General features: G+C 37.6%; 1 protein-coding gene across 1 annotated transcript; it reads right to left on the reverse strand.

Moving 5' to 3' along the window:
• Nucleotides 1–312: 312 nt before the first annotated feature.
• Nucleotides 313–2,842, reverse strand: LOC142617280 (cytochrome P450 77A3-like). The gene is made up of 2 exons (XM_075790064.1): nt 1,619–2,842; nt 313–1,065 (listed from the first exon to the last, which is right to left on the reverse strand). The coding sequence occupies exons 1-2, from the start codon at nt 2,592–2,594 to the stop codon at nt 488–490; spliced, it is 1,554 nt and encodes a 517-aa protein (XP_075646179.1). The 5' UTR covers nt 2,595–2,842; the 3' UTR covers nt 313–487.
• Nucleotides 2,843–20,910: the final 18,068 nt, after the last annotated feature.

Below are 20,910 nucleotides of genomic sequence, written 5' to 3' on the forward strand. Positions count from 1 at the left end.
AGTAGAGATAAAGATATGAGATATGAAAACTGAGTTTAAGTGATGAGAAATGAAAATTGAGTTTTGAGCGAGGAGTAAACCAAACAGGCATACTAGTGACTGAAAACATTAGCGCAACGTTGCATTCCACAAAAGTTGAAAATAGTTATGGTCACAAATCTGATAGTTGGCATTCTTTTCTGTTCTTCTCTCTTATTTAATTTTTTATATTCGTATAAAACGGTTTTCAATAAAGGTCAAATTTAATGGCCCTTCTTGTAAAATTAATACATGAATCAGCAATAAGAATATGACCAACAAATACCAAACCTATTAGAAGAAGAAACAGGATCACATCTTTCAAATTTCATAACCAATTTGAGGAAAAAAAAATAGAAAACCCAAAAACCAAAAAACCAAAAAAGAAAAGTATGAATACCCGGAATATCATATAATAACATCTGGTATATAAGATCTATTATTTGTAAACATTATTATAAAAACATCCTTAAACCCTGCTCTTGACCATAGCTCTAAGGGGATTCTTCATCACCACAGTGAACTCCAACTTCCCAGCAAAATCCAATTCATTACCAGGCGGGTAAGCACTCCACTCAAATTCTTGCACCATTCTTGCTAGCATAAGATGAACATGCACAGTGGCCATGCTCAAACCAGGACATATTCTCCTTCCAACCCCAAATGGCATCATCTTCACCCCGGTTACTCCAGTCATATCCGCGTCCTCCTTCCCCGAAACGAATCGTTCCGGGTCGAACTTTGATGGGTTCGACCACAGTTTCGGGTCCTCACTAATACCAGGCAAGTAAATCTCGACGTTCACATCAGTTGGTACATCATACCCTGCCAACGTTGTTGGCTCTATCACTGCATGTGTTAGTGAAAAATAGGTAGGCGGGTGCTTTCGTAGCAATTCTTTTACCACTGCGTGTAAATACGGCATGTTCTCCACATCTTTCTCGTCCACTTTTCGATCACCAACTACAGCTTTAATCTCTTCGTACAGCTTGTCTTGAACAAGTGGATTGGCTATGAGCTGTGCTATACCCCATTCGATTGCCGTACCTGTTAGAATTATGATAAAATCATTAAAATCTGAATTTCCCAACCATTTAAGCTTATGGGATATTCTATAATTATTTATCTTTGTTTTACATCCAATTTAAAAATAGTTAAAAATCCAAAAGTGCTGATCTCCCATTTAAAAAGTTGGATAAAAAGTTAAAAAACCAACTCCTTAAAACCCATTTATTAGGGCTAGACTTGGTTAGTTGCTCCAGTATACTAGTCCAGATCGTAATGTGGCACAAAAAAAAAAAACATGAACATATAATCTTGACGAGTCTGTTGACTCGAGCATTCAACCCAATCTTAGCCCTATTTATTAAAGATGATCTAGACCTCACAGTAAGAGAAAGTGCATAAATAATTCGCCAATATGCTAGAGCTGTCGAAATCATGAGAAACGGCCATTTATTATAGTCCAGACTCACACGTTAGAAGAAGTGTAGAAATTATTGATTAAATAATTAAGTATACTATTTTCTAGATGTCTTTGGAACATTTATTAATATAATTTTTTTTGAGTATTATGAACAATTGAATAATTTATTAGTACCTGTAGTGTCGGTTCCACCATTGATGAACTCAGAACAAAGCGTGACTAGCTCAGGATCTGTCGGTGATGATTTACGACCCTCGATCTCGAGGTTGAAGAGGGTGTCGAGGTATGAAAACGACGTTGCCGTTTTATCAGATCCGGGGTTTTTGAGTGCCTTCCTACGCCTCTCGATGTGCGGGACCATGAAATCGATTTGCTGTTTTCGAACCTCTAAGGCATTCTTCCTTTGCTTTGAGAAAAAGGGGCTCAAAATTGGGAGATAATCATCGATTCTTGGGTCGAGTGTGATCAAAACAGTTTTCATCACCTGATCAAATTTTTCGTTCGTCTCTTCGTCCATTTCGAACCCAAAACACATCGATAACAGGATACAAAACACAGCAAAGCGAGCGTTTTTCAAGACCCAAACAACACCATCATTGGACTTGGCCTCAGTTCGAAGCCTATCGATGAGTTTCTCCATAGCTGTGTCCCTCACTTGGCGAAACTCCCTGAGCCTGCTCGAGCTAAGCATGTTTTGGACCATGTTTTTTCTCAATGAACGCCAAACAGGCCCATAAAGCGCGGCGTTGACAGTGAATTTGTTGCAGCTAAATATGTTCCTTGTTGGATTTTCTCGAGGTCGAGTAGCAAATAGCTGACCCTTTTCGACTAAGGCTTCGTGGACTAGTTTTGCATCGCTTAGAATGATCATAGTTCTGGTCCCCATTCTTAAGGTAAAGATTGGACCATACTTTGGTCGAAGCCCATCAACATACTCGAAGAATGGTTTCCCCGAGTTCGCTACTTGGAAAAGGTTCCCAACAATAGGCCATCCGGGTGGACCTGGAGGAAGGTTGAGTTTCTTGGACTTGGTTTTATGTGTGAGGAAGAAAATTAAGGCCGAAAGAAAGAAAGCTAGGAATGTGAAAAAGAGATGATAGTATGAGGAAAGTGAAGAAGAGGAAAAAGATAAAGACAGAAGAGAAGCCATTTGGAGCTTGGGCTAGGAAGAGAAAAAGTGGGGAAGGGAATGTGTGTACCATACATGAACTAAGGTTGGAAGATATATATGTTATGAAAATGGGAAGAGCATGAAATTGCAGGTGGGTTTATTTAAAGCACCATGAAAGGTTTTGCTACCAGAACAGGATTGGTTGGTGAAGATTGTTAAATGCTTGGTGCTTAGAAATTAGTGTAAGGCAAAAAAATATAAACCATGGGCAGGAAAAGAGGTTGAGAGATAGAAAACAAGAGACAGTTACATGTATTTATTGCATTCAACTACTTTTAAATGTGAACATGAAAATGACAGATATTAGGTACACTTAATTCACCTCTGGGAGTAGAAAATTGGATATGAAAATGGTGTGGCTCACAGTTCCAAAAGGATTATTAGAGGAAGAGTAGCTAGTAATTACTGCTAGTCACTTGCCTTTGGACCTTTGGTGAATATGAACAAAATTCAATTCACAAGCGCTTGCAAACGCCGCCTTTACAGCTTGAGTGACTCACTCTAAAAAAGAGACTTAAGGGTGCATTTGAATACAACTAAAGATTAAAAATTAAAAATTAAAAATAAAATAATTTTTTTATATGTAAATAAAATTGTAAGACTTATTTTTAATGAAAAAGTTGCTGAAAAGTAAAGTTTGTGGGTTCGGTAAATAGTACACGGGACCCACTAGTGTGCGAAAAAATAAAAAATCACGGCTTAAAAAAAAAGTGTGAAACGCCAACAAATGCACTGTTCATAAGCCTCTTGCACGGTCCATAAACAATAAATAGTACAAAATGCGTTGTCAAGGAAAAAATAAAATGCTGAAATGCATTTTAACAAAACGTGTATGCGTTTAGCGCAATTCAAACATTACCTAAATGTAGAGTCTGACGCTCAGTCTCTCACCTGACTGGCTTCATCTTCTCCATTACAATGAGTTATCGGAGCGCTGACTTGCTTCAAGTTCCATCAAATTTAGGAAAGACTAGTGAACTAAAGTCAACGTGACAGGAAAAGAGAAGAACCTTGACATTTATATGAACTCTTTTAGAAGTAATTATGTATGTTTTCATTTCTATTATAACTGATTTAAGAACAAGAGCATGGTACAAGCGATGTACCTTGATTTTTGCAATGATGAGATAGGTGTTGTGATAACAGAAAATATGATATCAATAAGTTGTGATAATAAAATTTATGTCAATTTAGTTTTTTAAAAAGAGAGGAATTTTCCTTCCCCTCCAAGAAAAAATAAAGCAAAGTCTGATTAAGAATTTATGATAATTTCCAACTAATCTTCATCATAACTCAAATTCTACCCTGCAATCTTCTTTCGCATAATGTACCCAATTCAATATACACAATTTGTCGATTATGTACATTAAATTTATACAATATTTCAGAAAAAATGTACAAAATTCTAAATATTTAATTTACATAATTTTCAAAGAATTTACCAAATTCTATATATTCAAAGTATACAATTTTTCAATTGTGTACACTCAATGTACACGATATCTTAAAGAATATACAGTATTCTTTACATTTTCTTTACATTCAATGTATACAATTTTTCAATAAATGTACAAAATTTTGTACGTTCAACGTACACAATTTTCCAAAAAAATGTACATAATTATGTTGGATTAAGATAGCTTGATCCCAGTTAATTAATAACTAATTACCCAAGTTGATTAATTAGGTTAAATTGCATGCAAAATGTGAAGGCAATAATAAATCACCAATTAAACTAAATGCAGCGGAAATTAAATTGACACGGTGATTTGTAAACAAATGGGAACAACCTCTCGTAAGGCAAAAACTCCACTGAGTGATTTTAAAATCACCACTCCCAAAAATGTACTAATCAACAATCAAATGGTTGCAAGAATGAGGGATCTTACCAATTATCCTGGTCTATCCCAAAATGCCAACCTACAGTTGAATCTTCGTTCCAATACCCAATTGGACTTGATCTTGTAGTAGTATTCTTTCCCTTGATGCACAAATCTCCAATCTATGACTAAACCTTTGCACGGATCTCAGTACGTGACTAACTCTAACAACTTGAACGATGTTGTTGGCTACAAAATTCTTCACTTTATCAACAATGAAGATCAAGATGCACTTGGTTACAAAATTATATGGCATATAAACGTAGTAGCTTCTCACAGAGAAAATAAATCTCTTGGTCTCTATATTCGTGTTTTGATGGCTTATAAAATAAACATTATATATGTCTAGGTTTGTAAGAAAAGAAACCCTAAAAAAATCCATAAGCCTGGACCGAATTTCAAATCTGGAAAACTGAAAATTGTAGTTCTCGATAGATTAAGTTGCTATTGAGCTATCTATCGAGCTTTACATTAAGTCTCAACAGTAGGCATTTGTCGAGCTATCTGTCGAGCTATCTGTCAAGCTATCTGTCGTGACTTAAATAATAGTTTTTCTTCACTTGTTTCTTGGACTAATCTTCATAACTTCTAATATGAACACTTGATATGCCTTGAACAACAAATTTCTTGATCTATTAAACCCATCTTAGATCTATCCAATTACAAGTAAAATGTATTTTGTCAAAAGATTAGCCAATTACATAAAATATGGCCCTAGCAATCTATTACATAACATTTGAACAACAACTCCATAACTATTACATAACAACCACAATGAGCTCTTGAAAAACTTTGCAAGAAAAGAGATCATGACACGATAGACTTGCAACTTGTCTTATTTGAAACACTTAAACAAGATTCATTAAGGCATCAAGTTTGAAACATAAACAAATTGTATAAAAAAAGAAACATGTGTATAAAGAGAGAAAAGAAACAACACATGTGAGACAAAGGTAAAGAAAACATATATCATCATATATATATATATCAAAGAATAAAATGTATGTAAAAGCGATCACAAGACCATGGTACATGAAGTGAGAAGAAATACATCAAAATCTCACTATATCTCTTAAAACACTCCCCCTTAACTAGTCTATCTCTATGCCTATGCTAGCTTTCCCCCCTAACACCAAAGACCGTGTAGCTTACTAACGATTTTTCTGCATCATTAGTTGGCACCATCTGTGGGAAGAAGTAAGCTATATTACCGCTTCCCAGCCAAAGAGTTGCATGGTACTTACTCGCTTAATGGCGACCACCAAAAATAATAAAGGAGACAAACTACACACCGCCACCCTCGAGAGACAAGTTTAGACTTTCGCCACGGCAATAGAACATTTCACCAAGCAAAACCATGACCTAGAGGAAGAACTGCGCCAAAAGAATGCAGGGCTTAACACTCAAGAAGAGGACCAAGAAGGCACTAGCAGTGAAAGAAGGGACCAAGAAGGGCCGGAGGGTAGCAATGCCCCAAGCAGACAAGAGCGGCAAGATACAAGCTGTCCATCCGCCGCAGTTACGACTCCACCATACATGGTCGCCGAGATGTAGATAATGAAAGAACGGATGGACTTCAGGGTGAATGCCCTAAGAGGACGGGTATCAAACAATCTCGACGAGCCGGTCCATCGAACGGACTCACCCTTCATTGCACCCATCACTTCATCCCCCCTTCCATCGGGGTTGAGGGATCCTTTGGACCACTTGGAGTCGTTCAAAACCCTCATACACTTGCAAGGCGTGGCAGATGAGATCATGTGCTGAGCCTTTCCCACTACGCTAAAGGGCCCTGCAAGGGTATGGTTCAAAAGTTGATGCCAAACTCCTTTAGCACGTTCAAGGAGTTGAGTGCCCAGTTTGCCTCGCATTTTATTGGGGGGCACAGGTATAAGAAGTCCACTGCATGCCTGATGAACATTAAGCAACGAGAGGATGAGATGCTGAGGTCTTACATAACTCGCTTTAACAAAGAGGCCTTCTCGATTGATGAAGTTGACGACAAGATACTCGTGGCTACATTCACCAATGGGTTAAGGAAGGAGAAGTTTTTGTTTTAATTATACAAAAAGACCCAAAAACCATGTCAGATGTACTTTACAAGGCTACAAAGTACATGAATGCAGAAGACGCGTTGCTAGCCTGAGAAGAGAAGCCCAAGAAGAGGGAAGACAACAAGGACTAGAGACAGACGAGAGGATAGATGCTCTAAACCCCCCACCAGAAGGTTCGCAAGCTTCACCCCACTAAATGCCCAATCAATTAAGTCTTGATGCAGATCAAGGACGAAGGAGCCTTGACATTTCTTAGCAAACTGAAGGGAGACCCTACAAGAGGTTTAGAGACAAGTACTACCGTTTTCACCACGATCACGGTCATGATACATCCGACTGCTACCACTTAAAGCAGCAGATAAAAGCTCTTATTAGACAAGGAAAGTTGCAAAGGTTCGTCAACAAGGAAAGGACGGACCCACCACAAAAGCAGCCTGCCCGGAGGGAAAACGAGCATCCTAAGCCACCTTAGGAGTTATGAGGATGATCGTGGGGGGAAACACAGCTTCCAGTTTGTCCCGGACGGCATGCAAAACATACCTTTGGATGGTTCAAAACGTCCAACTGATGGGTTTCGTCCCAAAGATGGCACGAATCGACAACCTTGTAATCGGATTCATAGAGGAAGATGCACATTGTCTCCACCACCCACACAACGATGCACTCGTTGTTAGCATATGGGTGGGGGACTACAACACTCACCAAGTCCTTGTAGATAGTGGGAGCTCTGTTGATATCTTCTACTACTCGAAATTCCAACAAATGAGGATTGAGAAAAAACGGTTGATTCCAACTAACGCACCACTTGTTGGATTCGGGGGAACCAGGGTATACCCCCCCGGTGCGGTCACTTTGCCCGTGATGGTCAGTGACTACCCTCAATAGATCACCAAGGATGTCACATTCCTGGTCATTGATTGCTCATCCGTTTACAATGCCATCCTAAGTTGTCCTACTCTGAATTCATGGAAGGCCGTAACTTCCACTTACCACCTAATGATCAAGTTCCCCATTGAGTACAAAGTAAGGGAGGTATGAGGAGACCAAGTAGCAGCATGCGAGTGCGACATCGTCATGCTAGAGATGGATAATCATTTATAAGTCATATGTGTGGAAGAGCAGCAGAAGGTGGCAGAGCCCGTAGAAGGGTTAGAAGAGATACGTCTAGATGACTCTAGGCCTGAGCGAACGACCATAATCGACACTTTCGCCAGCCCACCCGTTCGTCAGGCGCTCGCAACATTTTTAAGGAAGAACCAGGACGTCTTTACCTGGAGCCACAAGGACATGCCTGGAATCGATCCTTCAGTCATAGTCCACAAGTTGAATGTGTTGTTCTCTTTTGCTTCTATCCGTCAGAAAAAACGAATGTTTGCATAGGAACGAGACAAAGCTATAGCGAAAAAGGTTCACAATTTACAAGAAGCAAAGTTTATACAAGGAGTGCATTACCCCGACTGGCTGGCCAACGTAATAATGGTCAAGAAGGCCAACGGAAAGTGGAGGATATGTGTGGACTTCATGGACTTCAATAAAGCACGCCCTAAGGACAGCTACCCACTCCCACGGATTGACTTCCATGTAGATTCGACCACAAGACACCAGTTATTGAGTTTCATGGATGGGTTCTCTAGATACAACCAAATCAAACTAGACGAATCTGATCAGGAAAAAACTTTGTTTGTTACCAGTCAAGGCCTCTTCTGTTACAAAGTGATGTCGTTCGGATTCAAGAACACATGCACCACATATCAAATGCTAATGACCAAGATGTTCGCAAGTCAAATTGGGAGGAATGTGTAAGTCTACGTGGATGACATGCTAATAAAAAGCATACGAGAGGACGACCTTAAAGAGACCTTCAAAACCCTTTGTTCTTATAACATGAAGCTGAATCCAAACAAGTGTGCATTCGGGGTGATGATAGGAGAATTCACCAACATGGAAAGCTAGGGGGCATGAGATTGTCCTCAATGGAGTATCCACATGGACAGATCGTCACTATAAGAAACATAAGCTATTATGGCGGGTGTGAAAACTGCCACTATATGTCGCCTATTGCGGCGCGTTTTTGGCCCGCCGCTGTACATGAGATCGATTGTGGTGTTTTTTGTGACATTTTCTATAAGTAGGGTTTTTTGTAGTGTCCTACAGCGGCGGGACATAAAACCGCCACAATAGACCTGTTTTAACGGCGGTAATTGAGATATAGCGGCGCTCCAAAAACCCCGTTGCAATAAGGATTCTTTTTGCAGAGCCTTTTCTTAGTTATAGTGGCGGGTTGGACCGCCGCAATAGACCTTAAAATTTTCCAGCTCCAAAATTTCCTTCTGTTTTTTTCTCCTTCCAACTTAAAGATCAAATGGTAAATTACACCTGATTGACATGAAAATTAACATGCATGTTAAGAACTATAAAACATGTAATCCAATGGTTGGATTTTCAAAATATGAATTCAATAATAAGTTATTGGTTTTTTTTTTTTTGAGAATCAATAATAAGTTATTGGTTGGTGTAATATTTTTTAGAGTTACATCAAGTGTAACTTAAACCCAACCCTATATATCTTAATTCAATGTGAATTTTGATAAATCTACCGTTAGATTACATTATTTTCATATATTTTTCATGCTTACAAAATTTCAAGCTGATCAAAGATTAATAGTCATGTCATCAATCAATTGTTTAAATTCAAGTTTTTGTAGTTTAAAATAACGCATAAAAGATGAGTTTAAAGATCAAATGGTAAATTACATTGGATTGGCATGGAAATTAGTATGCATGTTAAGATCATATAGAAAATGTGATCCGACGGTTGGATTTTCAAAACATGAATTCAATAATAAGTTATTGAGTGGTGTAACATTTTTTATAGTTACCTCAAATATAACTTGAACCCAGCCATGTGTTTCTTAATTCGACGTGAATTTTGATAAATCTATCGTTAGATTACATTATCTTCATATATTTTTCATGCTTACAAAAGTTCAAGGTGATCAAAGATTAATAGCCATGTCATCAATCAATTGTTTAAATTTAAGTTTTTGTAGTTTAAAATAACGCATAAAAGATGAGTTTAAAGATCAAATGGTAAATTACACCTGATTAGCATGAAAATTGGCATGCATGTTAAGAACATATAGAATACATAATCCAACAGTTGAATTTTCAAAATATGAATGCAATAATAAGTTATTGGTTAGTGTAACATTTTTTAGAGTTACATCAAGTGTAACTTGAACCCAACCCTATATTTCCTAATTCAATGTGAATTTTGACAAATCTACCGTTAGATTACATTATCTTCATATATTTTTCATGCCTACAAAATTTCAAGGTGATTAAAGATTAATAGTCATGTCATCAATCAATTGTTTAAATTCAAGTTTTTGTAGTTTAAAATAACGCATAAAAAATGAGTTTAAAGATCAGATGGTAAATTACATCGATAGGCATGAAAATTGGCATGCATGTTAAGAACATATAGAAAATGTGATCCAATGGTTGAATTTTCAAAATATGAATTCAACAATAAGCTATTGGTTGGTGTAACATTTTTTAAAGTTACATCAAGTGTAACTTGAACTCAACCCTATATTTCTTAATTTGATGTGAATTTTAACAAATCTACCGTTAGACTACATTATCTTCATATATTTTTCATGCTTACAAATTTTTAAGTTGATCGAAGATTAATAGTCATGTCATCAATCAATTGTTCAAATTTAAGTTTTTGTAGTTTAAAATAACGCATAAAAGATGAGTTTAAAGATCAAATGGTAAATTACATTCGATTGGTATGAAAATTGGTATGCATGTTAAGAACATATATAAAATGTGATCCGACGGTTGGATTTTCAAAACATGAATTCAATAATAAGTTATTGGGTGGTGTAACATTTTTTAGAGTTACCTCAAGTGTAACTTGAACCCAGCCTTGTGTTTCTTAATTCGTCGTGAATTTTGATAAATCTACCGTTAGATTACATTATCTTCATATATTTTTCATGCTTACAAAAGTTCAAGATGATCAAAGATTAATAGCCATGTCATCAATCAATTTTTTAAATTCAAGTTTTTGTAGTTTAAAATAACCCATAAAAGATGAGTTTAAAGATCAAATAGTAAATTACATCCGATTGGCATGAAAATTGGCATGCATGTTAAGAACATATAGAAATTGTAATCCAACGGTTGGATTTTCAAAATATGAATTCAATAATAAGTTATTGGTTGGTGTAACATTCAATAATAACTTATTAACTGCGCTTTTCTCTAAATCCAACCGTTTGATTATGACCATTATTTACCGGAATTAACCTTTCATTACACTCTTCGAATCCAATGGTTAGATTTCAAATCTAAGAATGGCATGTGATGGACATGTGCTGTGTACTTGTATGGTTATGTTCTCTCAATCTGACCATCCAATAAGTCATATTATTTTTTTTTAAAGTAAACGTAGTTAGTCACATATTAAAATTCTTACATAAATAAAAAAACAATAAGCTTTGGTTAGGGTTTTAATTTTTTCTCTTCTTACCCATTACACAAGCTGTCACTCTCTTTCTCCCTCACCCTTACCATCTTCGCCTCTCTCTCTCTCTCCCTACCTCCCTCACCTGGCCTTTCCACTGCCGCCACCACTTCCCACTCTAGCCACCGCCGTGCCCCCACCTCCTCTCTCTCTCTCCCTCACCCAACATAGATTTTTTTTTTTCATTCATCATGTTCCACATGAAGAACAATGGTAGTGCGAGGGAAAGTGACACAATTTTCAATAATTTTCCCTTTGGTTTGAGCGTTTTGATTGTGGATCACGATCAGCAAAGTTTGCAAGAAATTGAGGCTTCTTATTCCTATATACTTCTTATTCCTTTCTTTTTTTATTAAGTTTATACTGCAGGTCTCGAATGGCCACGAGTTAGCCTGTTAAGGGATTGAGGTGAAGCAGTATCACAAGGGCCAGCATCAAATCGGATTGAGTTGAAGCGTTATCACAAGGGCCTCCATTAGATCGTCGGAATAGCCACTGTAAGGGTATTTTTATTTTTATATTTTAGATTTGGATATGAAAGTTTTGGGTATCTTGGATTGCTTTGATTTAGGTGTTTGGATTAGATTCGATTCGATTTGGTTTTATGTTAGAGATTGGATGCAAGTTTGGGATTTTATGTTAGAGATGGATGCAGGATGATAAACCTAGCATATGCTTTAACCCTTTGGTATTTTATGAGATGGAAGCTCTGGAAATTGTTGAATTTGAATCTAATCTAGATTAATGTCTTTCTTTCTCTTAATTGTAGAAATTACATATAAATACATTACATGAAAATCATTGATTTGAATTTCATATTTTTGTCATTGAATATACTGTTGGGGTTTAGGTTGCTATGTGATTTTGATTTGCAATTTTTTCCCTATTGGGTCTTAAGGTTAGTGCTTTGATATGGATGTTTGGCTGTGGGATTGGGTTTCAAAAAAAATTGGGGTTTTTGTTTTTGGTTGATTGTAAATCCATAGGTATTTTTTTATTTGGGATTTTCAGAGTTGGGTATGTATATTGCTTGTGCTCATTTGGCTATAGGTTTGGGTTTGTGCCTGTGTTTGAAATGCTCCATTGACAATAGTTGCTTCCTTGCCATGATGAAAGATGGTTCTCAGGATCTTGAAGACCATTTTTGAAGTTGATAAGAGCTTCTTGATCAGACGTCAGACATTTCATTGACTGTGCAACGCCATTAGAAACAAACCATCTTGCTATCAGATAGAGATTAACAATCTAAAAACTACAACTTTTTCCATTAGTTCTACTATGCAGCTATTGAATGAAAGCCATGAACCATGAATTCCAATATATGAGTTGAGTTCAAGTTACACTTGGTGTAACTCAAAGTAATGTTACATAACCTAATAACTTATTATAAACTTCATATTTTGAAAATTTCACCGTTCAATTACATGTTTTATATGTTTTTAACATTCTTGTCAATTTTCATGTCAATTGGATGTTATTTACTATTCTATCCATAAGCTCATATTTTATGTATTATTTTAAATTACAAAAATTTGAATTTAAAAAATTGATTGATGACATGACTATTAATCTTTGATCACCATGAAAATTTGCAAGCATAGAGAATATATGAAGATAATGTAATCTAACGATGGATTTGTCAAAATTCACATCCAATTAAAAAATATTGAGTGGTGTAACATTACTTAGATTTACACTAGGAGTAACTTTAACCCAACCCTATATATATATATATATATATATATATATATATATATATATATATATAAAGTCTTCATTTCCTCGAAGTTTAACAAATTCCTGCTCTTTTAGTGTAGCTTTTAGTGGAGTTAAATTTTGACCTTCATGGATAAGATTAGACAGAGTTTAAGGAATATAAAAGCAATGAAATCGACAGCCACAAAAGTCAACAGTGGTTTACAAGTCATATTGAAAAGACGGGAAGCACATTCCAAATTATAGTAAAATAATGGGTGAGGAATCAATTGGATTTCACATGAAGCAATGTTTGGAGAGAAATATGTGAAATCAGATCAAGTGTTTTTTTTTTTAAATGGTCACAAAATTTGTCGGTGCCTTATTTATGTTAGAGTATTGGTCATAGTCATTATCTATCATCACCTAATTTGCCATTATAGAGCGTGATGAATTTGATTTGTAAAATTAAAAAAAAAATGAGGGCTTTTATAATTGTGTTCAAAGTGACGGATTCGCATAAACTTAGTTATTGGAATTCCATATTTCATATATCGTTGCATTGGTGAATTATATATTGGACTGGGTGCCTCATAAATTAGCCAAAAATAGTTGCACAAAACTGCCTTTTTCTTTTGTTCAATATTTTATTTTATTTGTTATTTATTCCACTCTTCTTGCTTAATTTTTCACTGAACTGTAGAGAGGTGCCTCCTTTATTCCATGAGGCTATGGGGTGACAATATCGAAGCTCTCGATATTGCATCTGGTACTATTTTTAATGAGGTGGCTGATCTCTTCTTATGATGAATTTCTTTCAGTTTCGTTACTTTTGGATTCTGGATTTCTACGTATATATGGGTATGGTTTCACAGTGTTAACCTTCATCAATCTCACCCAACTCTGAGGTTTTGATTCCATCAATAAACTCACACACACATACACACATGGACATAAAAATAGTCCAAGTTCAATTCAGAAATTAACATACTTTGTAATGTAGTAATAAAAGAACATCTTTATATTGAGCATTGTAATTTTTCTAATACTATCATTGTTAATTTTTCTAATACTATCATTGTTAATTTTCTTATTGTATGGTCACTTTTTTCTCTTTTAATATGTCTTATTCTATGGTCACTCCTGGCATGTCTATAGAGTCTCCAGTGATTGAATTCCTCCTTCAGGAAGGATAAAAGGAAAGGGAACTAGTCCTTTCCCTGATTATAAAATTTTAGTCCCATGCTGTTAGTGGAGCTGATTTATCAACTACTAGAGACTATCGTACTTATCTTCTAATTACCATAATCCTTATAGTTTTTAAAAGAGGCTTTTGACCTTGGTCTTTATTGTTATTCCTAACCCTTTGAGACAAAAATGATTCTCTCAGATTCTTGTTTGGAAGGTGGTTCCTAAGTATAATGCTCCATCTTCGACGAGTCCTGTGGAAGACCATATTGATCAGAGCTATCCATTTTCCAACCATGTCCTATTTCATTATCAGCAGTTTGAAGCTGTTTATATGGATAAACTTGCTGGTCATGAAGGATCAATCTTCCGTATAAACTGGTCCTCTGATGGTTCCACTCTGGTATCTGTCTTTGATGATCGTAGGTGAATTAGTTTCTTCATTAATACCATTCTAATTGTTAATACTTGTTCTTTATCTTGGAGTAGTGATTCCACACAATAACCGGTTTCTTGATTTGTGCAGTGCTCGTGTTCGGGTGGTTCATACTGAAAGAAATGGTTCTGACAAGCCTGGGTATTCTATTGCACCTGAACTTGATGGTGTTGTGCTGTTTGGTCACAATGCCAGAGTTTGGGATTGCTGTATTAGTGATTGTAAGCTTTACAAAATCCTTGTTCATTTTATTGCGTCTTCTTTTTTAACAACTTAGGAGTAGGACAAAAGAAAATAGTTTATTGACATTAGTTTAAAGTTCTGGATTAAAGTTCATTTTAAGTGTTCTTAATTTTTTTCTCAATATGAAAATTATTTACATCTGTGAAACTGTTAAATGAATAAGAATTTGTTTTCATTATGAGTTCGTAATAGTATTTATTTTCATCGTCTTGCTGGGTTGGTTTAGCATGTGACTAAAATGTCCTTCTGAGCATTATTGTCAGAGTGGTTTAGATTAAAGATATATAGTCAAATGAAAACAGGTAGTAAAAGGATTGATAGATTGCATTTAACGGTTAAGGTCAAACCAATATAACGTTTTTGGGATTGAGAACAGCTCAATTGATTATTATTGATAATGCGAAGAAAACCAGTAGGCTGAATGCTTTGGATTTGAAAGGCCCACTTGTTGTCTTGATGGTTTGAAAAAGAAAGAACAATGATCAAAGGTAACCGGAGTTGCCGGCCAAGAACCCTCCGATGGCAAAGTTAGTTTTCTCTTAATAATTTTAGAGTTCCAACTTTTCAGGAAATGTAAAAACGTACATTTGTTTGATCTGAATGAGTATTTATTTTGTGTCATAGAAATAGTTATTAAACTTGTAACCTCCCTTGGATTTGAGGAGGTATGAGGGTTCAGGGATAACTTCTATAACTGTTTAAGAGTTACATTTTTCTCACATAACGGTTATTGGAAGTTATGCGTGTGATAAGGAGTCGTACTAAACATTCAGGAATTTTCCTAAGTGTCAAGGGCTCGTCCAAGGGTCCTCTTGTCGAGTGCACCTCGCTTCCAAGGAAGGTCGTTCCTCTATGGACGATCTTCTTTAGGACGAGGTTGATGGCTCCCTTGGACGAGACAGTGCGGTTTTGTCAAACTTGACCATGCGAAGCTCGACCAAGCATCTTTCTGCATGGACGAGCTTTTTATGGACGAAGTTCTTATAACCTTTGTTTTCCTGGTCTTGTCTTGGACAAAGTCCATGGACAATGTTGGAGTTATATTTTATCATACTCCATCAATTGCCCCCTTGTCTATGGGTCATCTAGGAAATACATAAACTGATGTCATCTTTTGGACGTGTGTCTTTATGTTAGCTGTTATGTGTGCCACGTGTCGCAAGTTCATTGACAATTTGTCACGTTGATTTAATTTTTCAGGGAAATGCAACGTGGCGTGTCTTGGTTAGTCACATAATTCGAGACACCATTTTTCAACGCTTATAAATAGTGGAATTCCTCTCGTACCCTCTGCATTTTCTCAAATTTTCTTCTTTGATATCCCTTATCTTGGCGCCTTGTCTAGAAGTTTCCTGTGTCCATAGTCTCCCTTCGTCTAGACCTAAGTATTTTCTCCATTCTTGTCCTCAGGTTTTAAGCTTTCTTAAAGAATGTCTGAGGTAGTCCTTTCTTCGTCTAGCAATAGTGTTGACAAAGCCATAGATGAGTATCATGACCCTAGTAGTTTTAGTGGGTCTAATGATAGTAGTAGTAGTAATTGCAATAGCAGTAGTGAGGGAAACACTACAGACAAGTATACGTCTGGTGTCCCTGGGGTTCCCTTAGAGGTACTTCAGGAAAGCCTTAGGACGAGGGTTAAGTCCGAGTCTAGGGCTGGTACAAGTGCTCCCTCGTCTTTCGCTCAAGACGAGGAGGAGGTAGTTTATAGTTGTGTTGTTGGGATTGCCTCTAAGACAGACGAGAGAAAATTAGGCATCCTTAAGACTTGGTACCAAATTCCTGAAGACTTGAATTCCAGGGTACCTGTGCATGATGAGTGGTGTTGCCAACTCCGTTTTGGCGTTGGCATTTATGAGGCTTATCTCTTAGGGGTTTTGAGGTTGCCTCTTAATGCCTTTGCCAGAGAGTTGCTTTTTAAGTTAGGTTTAGGTATATATTAGTTCAACCCCAATGCATGAAGGCTAATTGTTGCTATGCAAGTTTTATGGAGGGAGGTGTTTGAGGGGGATCGTCCTCTTACTATGGACAAGTTCCTCTTCTGCCATAAGCCCTCCGAGATTAACTAATCTCTTGGCTTTTATTAGTTCACAGCTAGAGGGAAAGATTATAGGCTAATAAAGTCCTTAGTCACCTCAAATAGGAAATGGAAGACGGAGTTCTTCTTCGTCTCTAGCTTTTGGGCTGGACGCCCTATTGAGGTTGATAGGGATCCATTCCCTCCCTACTCAAGAGAGTTAGGGAACCTTCGTCTTGAAGGTACGTCTTTGGCTATCACTTTATTTTTTGTTACACTTTTGATTGTAGTCGTCTAATCACCCCTCTTTTTTTTTTTTAGGTGCTAGACAGCCTCATTTGAGTAGGTTTCATCTTGAATGAGTTCAGAAGGCACGTCTATATATTGACAGGACTTTCCATTCCTTGGTGAGCCTTTAACGTCTTGCCACTTGGGGGTTAGGTCTAGAGCCGTCCGTTGAAGCTATTGCCCATGAACTCACTGTTCGTAGACGTAAGTTCTTTTCTATCCTTTTTTTTTTGGGACTGATGTCTTCCTTTTTAAGAATGGTGACGATGAAGGAGAACAAAGGCAAGGAAGTGATAGACGAGGTAGCTAGGTAGGGGGTGGAATCCCAGCCTCGTCTATCCACTGGTGACAAAAGGAATAGCCTCTCACTTGGAGTTGATTTGGGGAATCTTCCAAGCAGGCACAAGGACAAAAGGCTAAGCATAGGTCTTCCAAGCCTCAGGACACCCAAACTCAGGACGACTAGCCCAATCCTTTCCTCCTCCCCCAAAGGCACCCTGTCTAGATTTTAGATGTTGATTTAGAGCCCAAGGATCCTTTGTCTATGAAAATCTCATCCATGATCACTGAGCCTGCCTCGTCTTAACCTTTCTAACAGGTGCCTCAAAACCTTCTTGGAAGTGAGGACCTTGCTTGGGAAAGGTTTGAGCAAGTTGTGACGGACGAGGACGTGACGACATATTATGACATGTCTTTAAAGGATTTTGAGCGCTTTGGCGTTCATGACCTTTTTAAGGTATGCCTTTTTCATATATGTATGCCTCGTCTTGTCATTTATACTCATGTATATATGTATTGTAACGAAATTTTAATTTACGCAGGCAATGTCTAAGTTTATCGCCGTGTCCAGGTAGACAACTCAATTAGACAAGACGAGGATTCTATTGGAGAAGACGGAAAGAAGCTGAAAAATAACGTCAAGGAGTTAAAGACTGATGTCAAAGAGAAGGACGCTCGTCTTGATCTCCTCCAAAAGAAGAACGACGAGTTAAGCGCTTCTTGAAAAGGCTAAGGGAGATGCAATTGCAGAGTTTAAGGCGTCCAAAAAATTCACCGATCTACTGGACACTAACTAAGTAGCTGGGTTTGAAGATTTCAGGATGGATGCAGTGGAGAAATTCCCTGAGATTAACTTTAGTCTTATTAAACTTAACCTTGGTGGGGCTGCTTCAAGCTCCCTCCTCCAGATGAGTTTCAAAGGACGTTAACGTTGAGGACGATGCCACCACGCAGCCTGCTCGGGACGAGCCTAAGGCTGGAGACGACCCTCAGTAAATTTGTATTAGAAAAAGTTTATCTTAGTTCCTTTCTCCTTTTTTTTGTAAGGTCCATAGTCTGGGACCGTTTGAAATTTATTCAAGTACAATTTGCTCGTTTAGGAAATTGGGACGAGTTTATAAACAATTGCCTTTTAGGCTTTTACTTTATAAGTGTTTTTGGATAGTGGTCGTCTACCCTCTAAAGCTTTGACTTATGAATGCTTATTTATATTATTTGTCTAATTATTGAACATATTGTTGCATGGACGAGTTTATATATATATATATATATATATATATATATATATACACACACACACACATACATATATACCACTTATGCTACTGGCTTTTACAAGTATTAGAGGGTCGTCCATACACTTTTCCTATGGACGATGTTAGAGGTTCGTCCACGCGCTTTCTCTATGGATGATGTGTTTGCATATGGACGACTCATTTTTCATTCAACAATTTTTGCAAATATAATTCGTCCTTAGAGCGGCAATGATGGTTTCGCCAGTTCTTTTCCTCGTCCATAGGCTAGGCAATTGGCATTCGTCTTTCGTCAAGACATTTCTAATGCTTGACTCGTCCTAGAACACTAAAGCGTCTTGGCTAGATGCTCATCCATGGACTCTAATGCTTCACTGTATGCCCTTTTCTCATCCGTCTGTTTTTCAGACAAGTATGCCTTAACTTATTTTTCTTTGCTTTATCCTCATTTTGAGGAAAGCTTATGAACGTTACATCCCTATGTCCAGAGATTTTCATTTGTCTTAGGCTTTTGCCCCCTTATGGGTACTATTATGGAAATTAGACTTATGCATGAAATACATTGAAAATCCAAACCATATTATTATATAAACATTGTTCACAAATATGGCACCTGCTTAGAAGCTAGTGCCTGAGGAAAACACTTAGGAAAATGCTTTTACATACATAACCTCGTCTTTCACTAACGTGTCTGTAGACGGTGCAAAATTTTAAAAACTAGTGCACTTTTTATTCTTAAAACACACCATAGTAGTATTAAGAACACAACTGTAAATATGAGTAAAAACATAGACCACAGCTGTAACTTTGTCCATAGCTACAACCTCGTCCTTGGAGAATTTCGTCCAAGCTTATTATTGATAATACCTCCTTAGGCGCTCCACATTTTAGGGATGCTCTAACTTTAGTCCGTCCAGAGCTTCCAAGTAGTATGACCCCTGCCTCTTGTAGTTGATTACTCTATAGGGTCCTTCCCAATTGGGTCCTAATTTTCCATGAGCTAGATTCCTGGTTGCCAAGGAGACTCTTTTGAGAACAAGGTCCCCAACGTTGAAGCACTTAGGCTTTACCATGGCATCGTGCTGCCTAGCCATAAGATTTTTATATCTCGCTGTCCTTTGCTCTATGTTCATCCTTACCTCGTCAATGAGATCGAGGTTAAGACAGATTTGCTCTTCATTATCTTTCTCCTGGTATTTCATCACTCGATGATTAGCCATATAAACTTTCGTAGGTATGACTGCTTCACTTCCATAGGCTAGCTTGAAGGGGCTTTCTCCTGTCGATGTCCTCACAGTCGTCCTGTAGGCCCAAAAAACACCTGGCAACTCATTTGACCATATCCCCTTTGCCCCCTTGAGCCGAGTCTTGATGATTTTTAGCAGGGATCGGTTTGCTACTTCTGCTTGTCCGTTCGTCTGTGGGTGGGAAGGCGAGGAATAGTGATTCTTGATTCCAAACTGTTCACAAAAGTCCCTGAAAGGTGTGTTGTCAAACTGTCGTCCGTTATTAGATACTAGTACTCTAGATACTCCAAATCTACATAGGATATTTTTCCAAACGAAATTCTTAACATTTTGTTGAGTGATTTTTGCAAGAGGTTCGGCCTCTACCCACTTGGTAAAGTAGTCAATCCCTACTACCAAAAACTTCATTTGTCTGGTTCCTAGGGGGAAATGACCTAGGATATCCAGTCCCCACTGTGCAAAGGGCTATGGGGCTATCATTGGGGTCTAGTACTTCGATGGCTGTCTGGGGACGTTGCTATAGCGCTAACACTGGTCACACATCTTGACATAAGCCTTAGCATCTGCTTGAATTGTAGGCCAGTAGGAACCTACACGGACGACCTTATGAATTAGCGATCTTGCTCCCGAGTGATTCTCACATGATCCTTCATGGACCTCCCTCAACACATAGTTTGATTCGTCTAGAGCCAGGCACCTTAGGTAGGGCTGAGAAAAGCCTCGCTTGTATAGCACTTCATTTATGAGGATGTACTTGGTAGCCCTGACCCTTAGCTTCCTAGCCTCATCCTTGTCGTCTAGAAGCCTTCCATCCTTAAGATAGATTACTATTGGACTCATCCAATTTTCTCTTTCTCCTATTTACTGTACATCTAGAAGGTCTATGCTCGGCATGTATTGGATTCTGTCATATTCATCCATAACTCCTCCTGCTGAAGCTGCTCTTGCCAAGGCATTTGCTTCCATGTTTTCCTCCGTCGGGAGTTGAACAAAACTCACTTCTTTAAATTTTTGGACAAGCCGCTTCACTTTGTTGAGGTATTTCTTCATCCGACCCTCTTTAGCATCACACATTCCATTTATTTTGTTGATGACTAGCTGAGAATCTCCTTTGATTATTATTGATTCTGCCCCTAGGCACTTAGCCAATTCTAGCCCTTTAAGTAGAGCTTCATACTCCG

The sequence above is a fragment of the Castanea sativa genome, chromosome 11 (genome assembly GCF_040712315.1).
Source record: "Castanea sativa cultivar Marrone di Chiusa Pesio chromosome 11, ASM4071231v1".
NCBI classification, from domain to species: Eukaryota; Viridiplantae; Streptophyta; class Magnoliopsida; order Fagales; family Fagaceae; genus Castanea; species Castanea sativa.

What these genes read in the sequence shown, in the direction of transcription:
- LOC142617280 (XM_075790064.1), bottom strand. Translation starts at nt 2,594, where the DNA reads ATGGCTTCTCTTCTGTCTTTATCTTTTTCCTCTTCTTCACTTTCCTCA. An exon ending in TGGTGGAACCGACACTACAG is followed by an intron (nt 1,066 to 1,618) that starts GTACTAATAAAT and finishes TAATTCTAACAG; the next exon opens with GTACGGCAATCGAATGGGGT.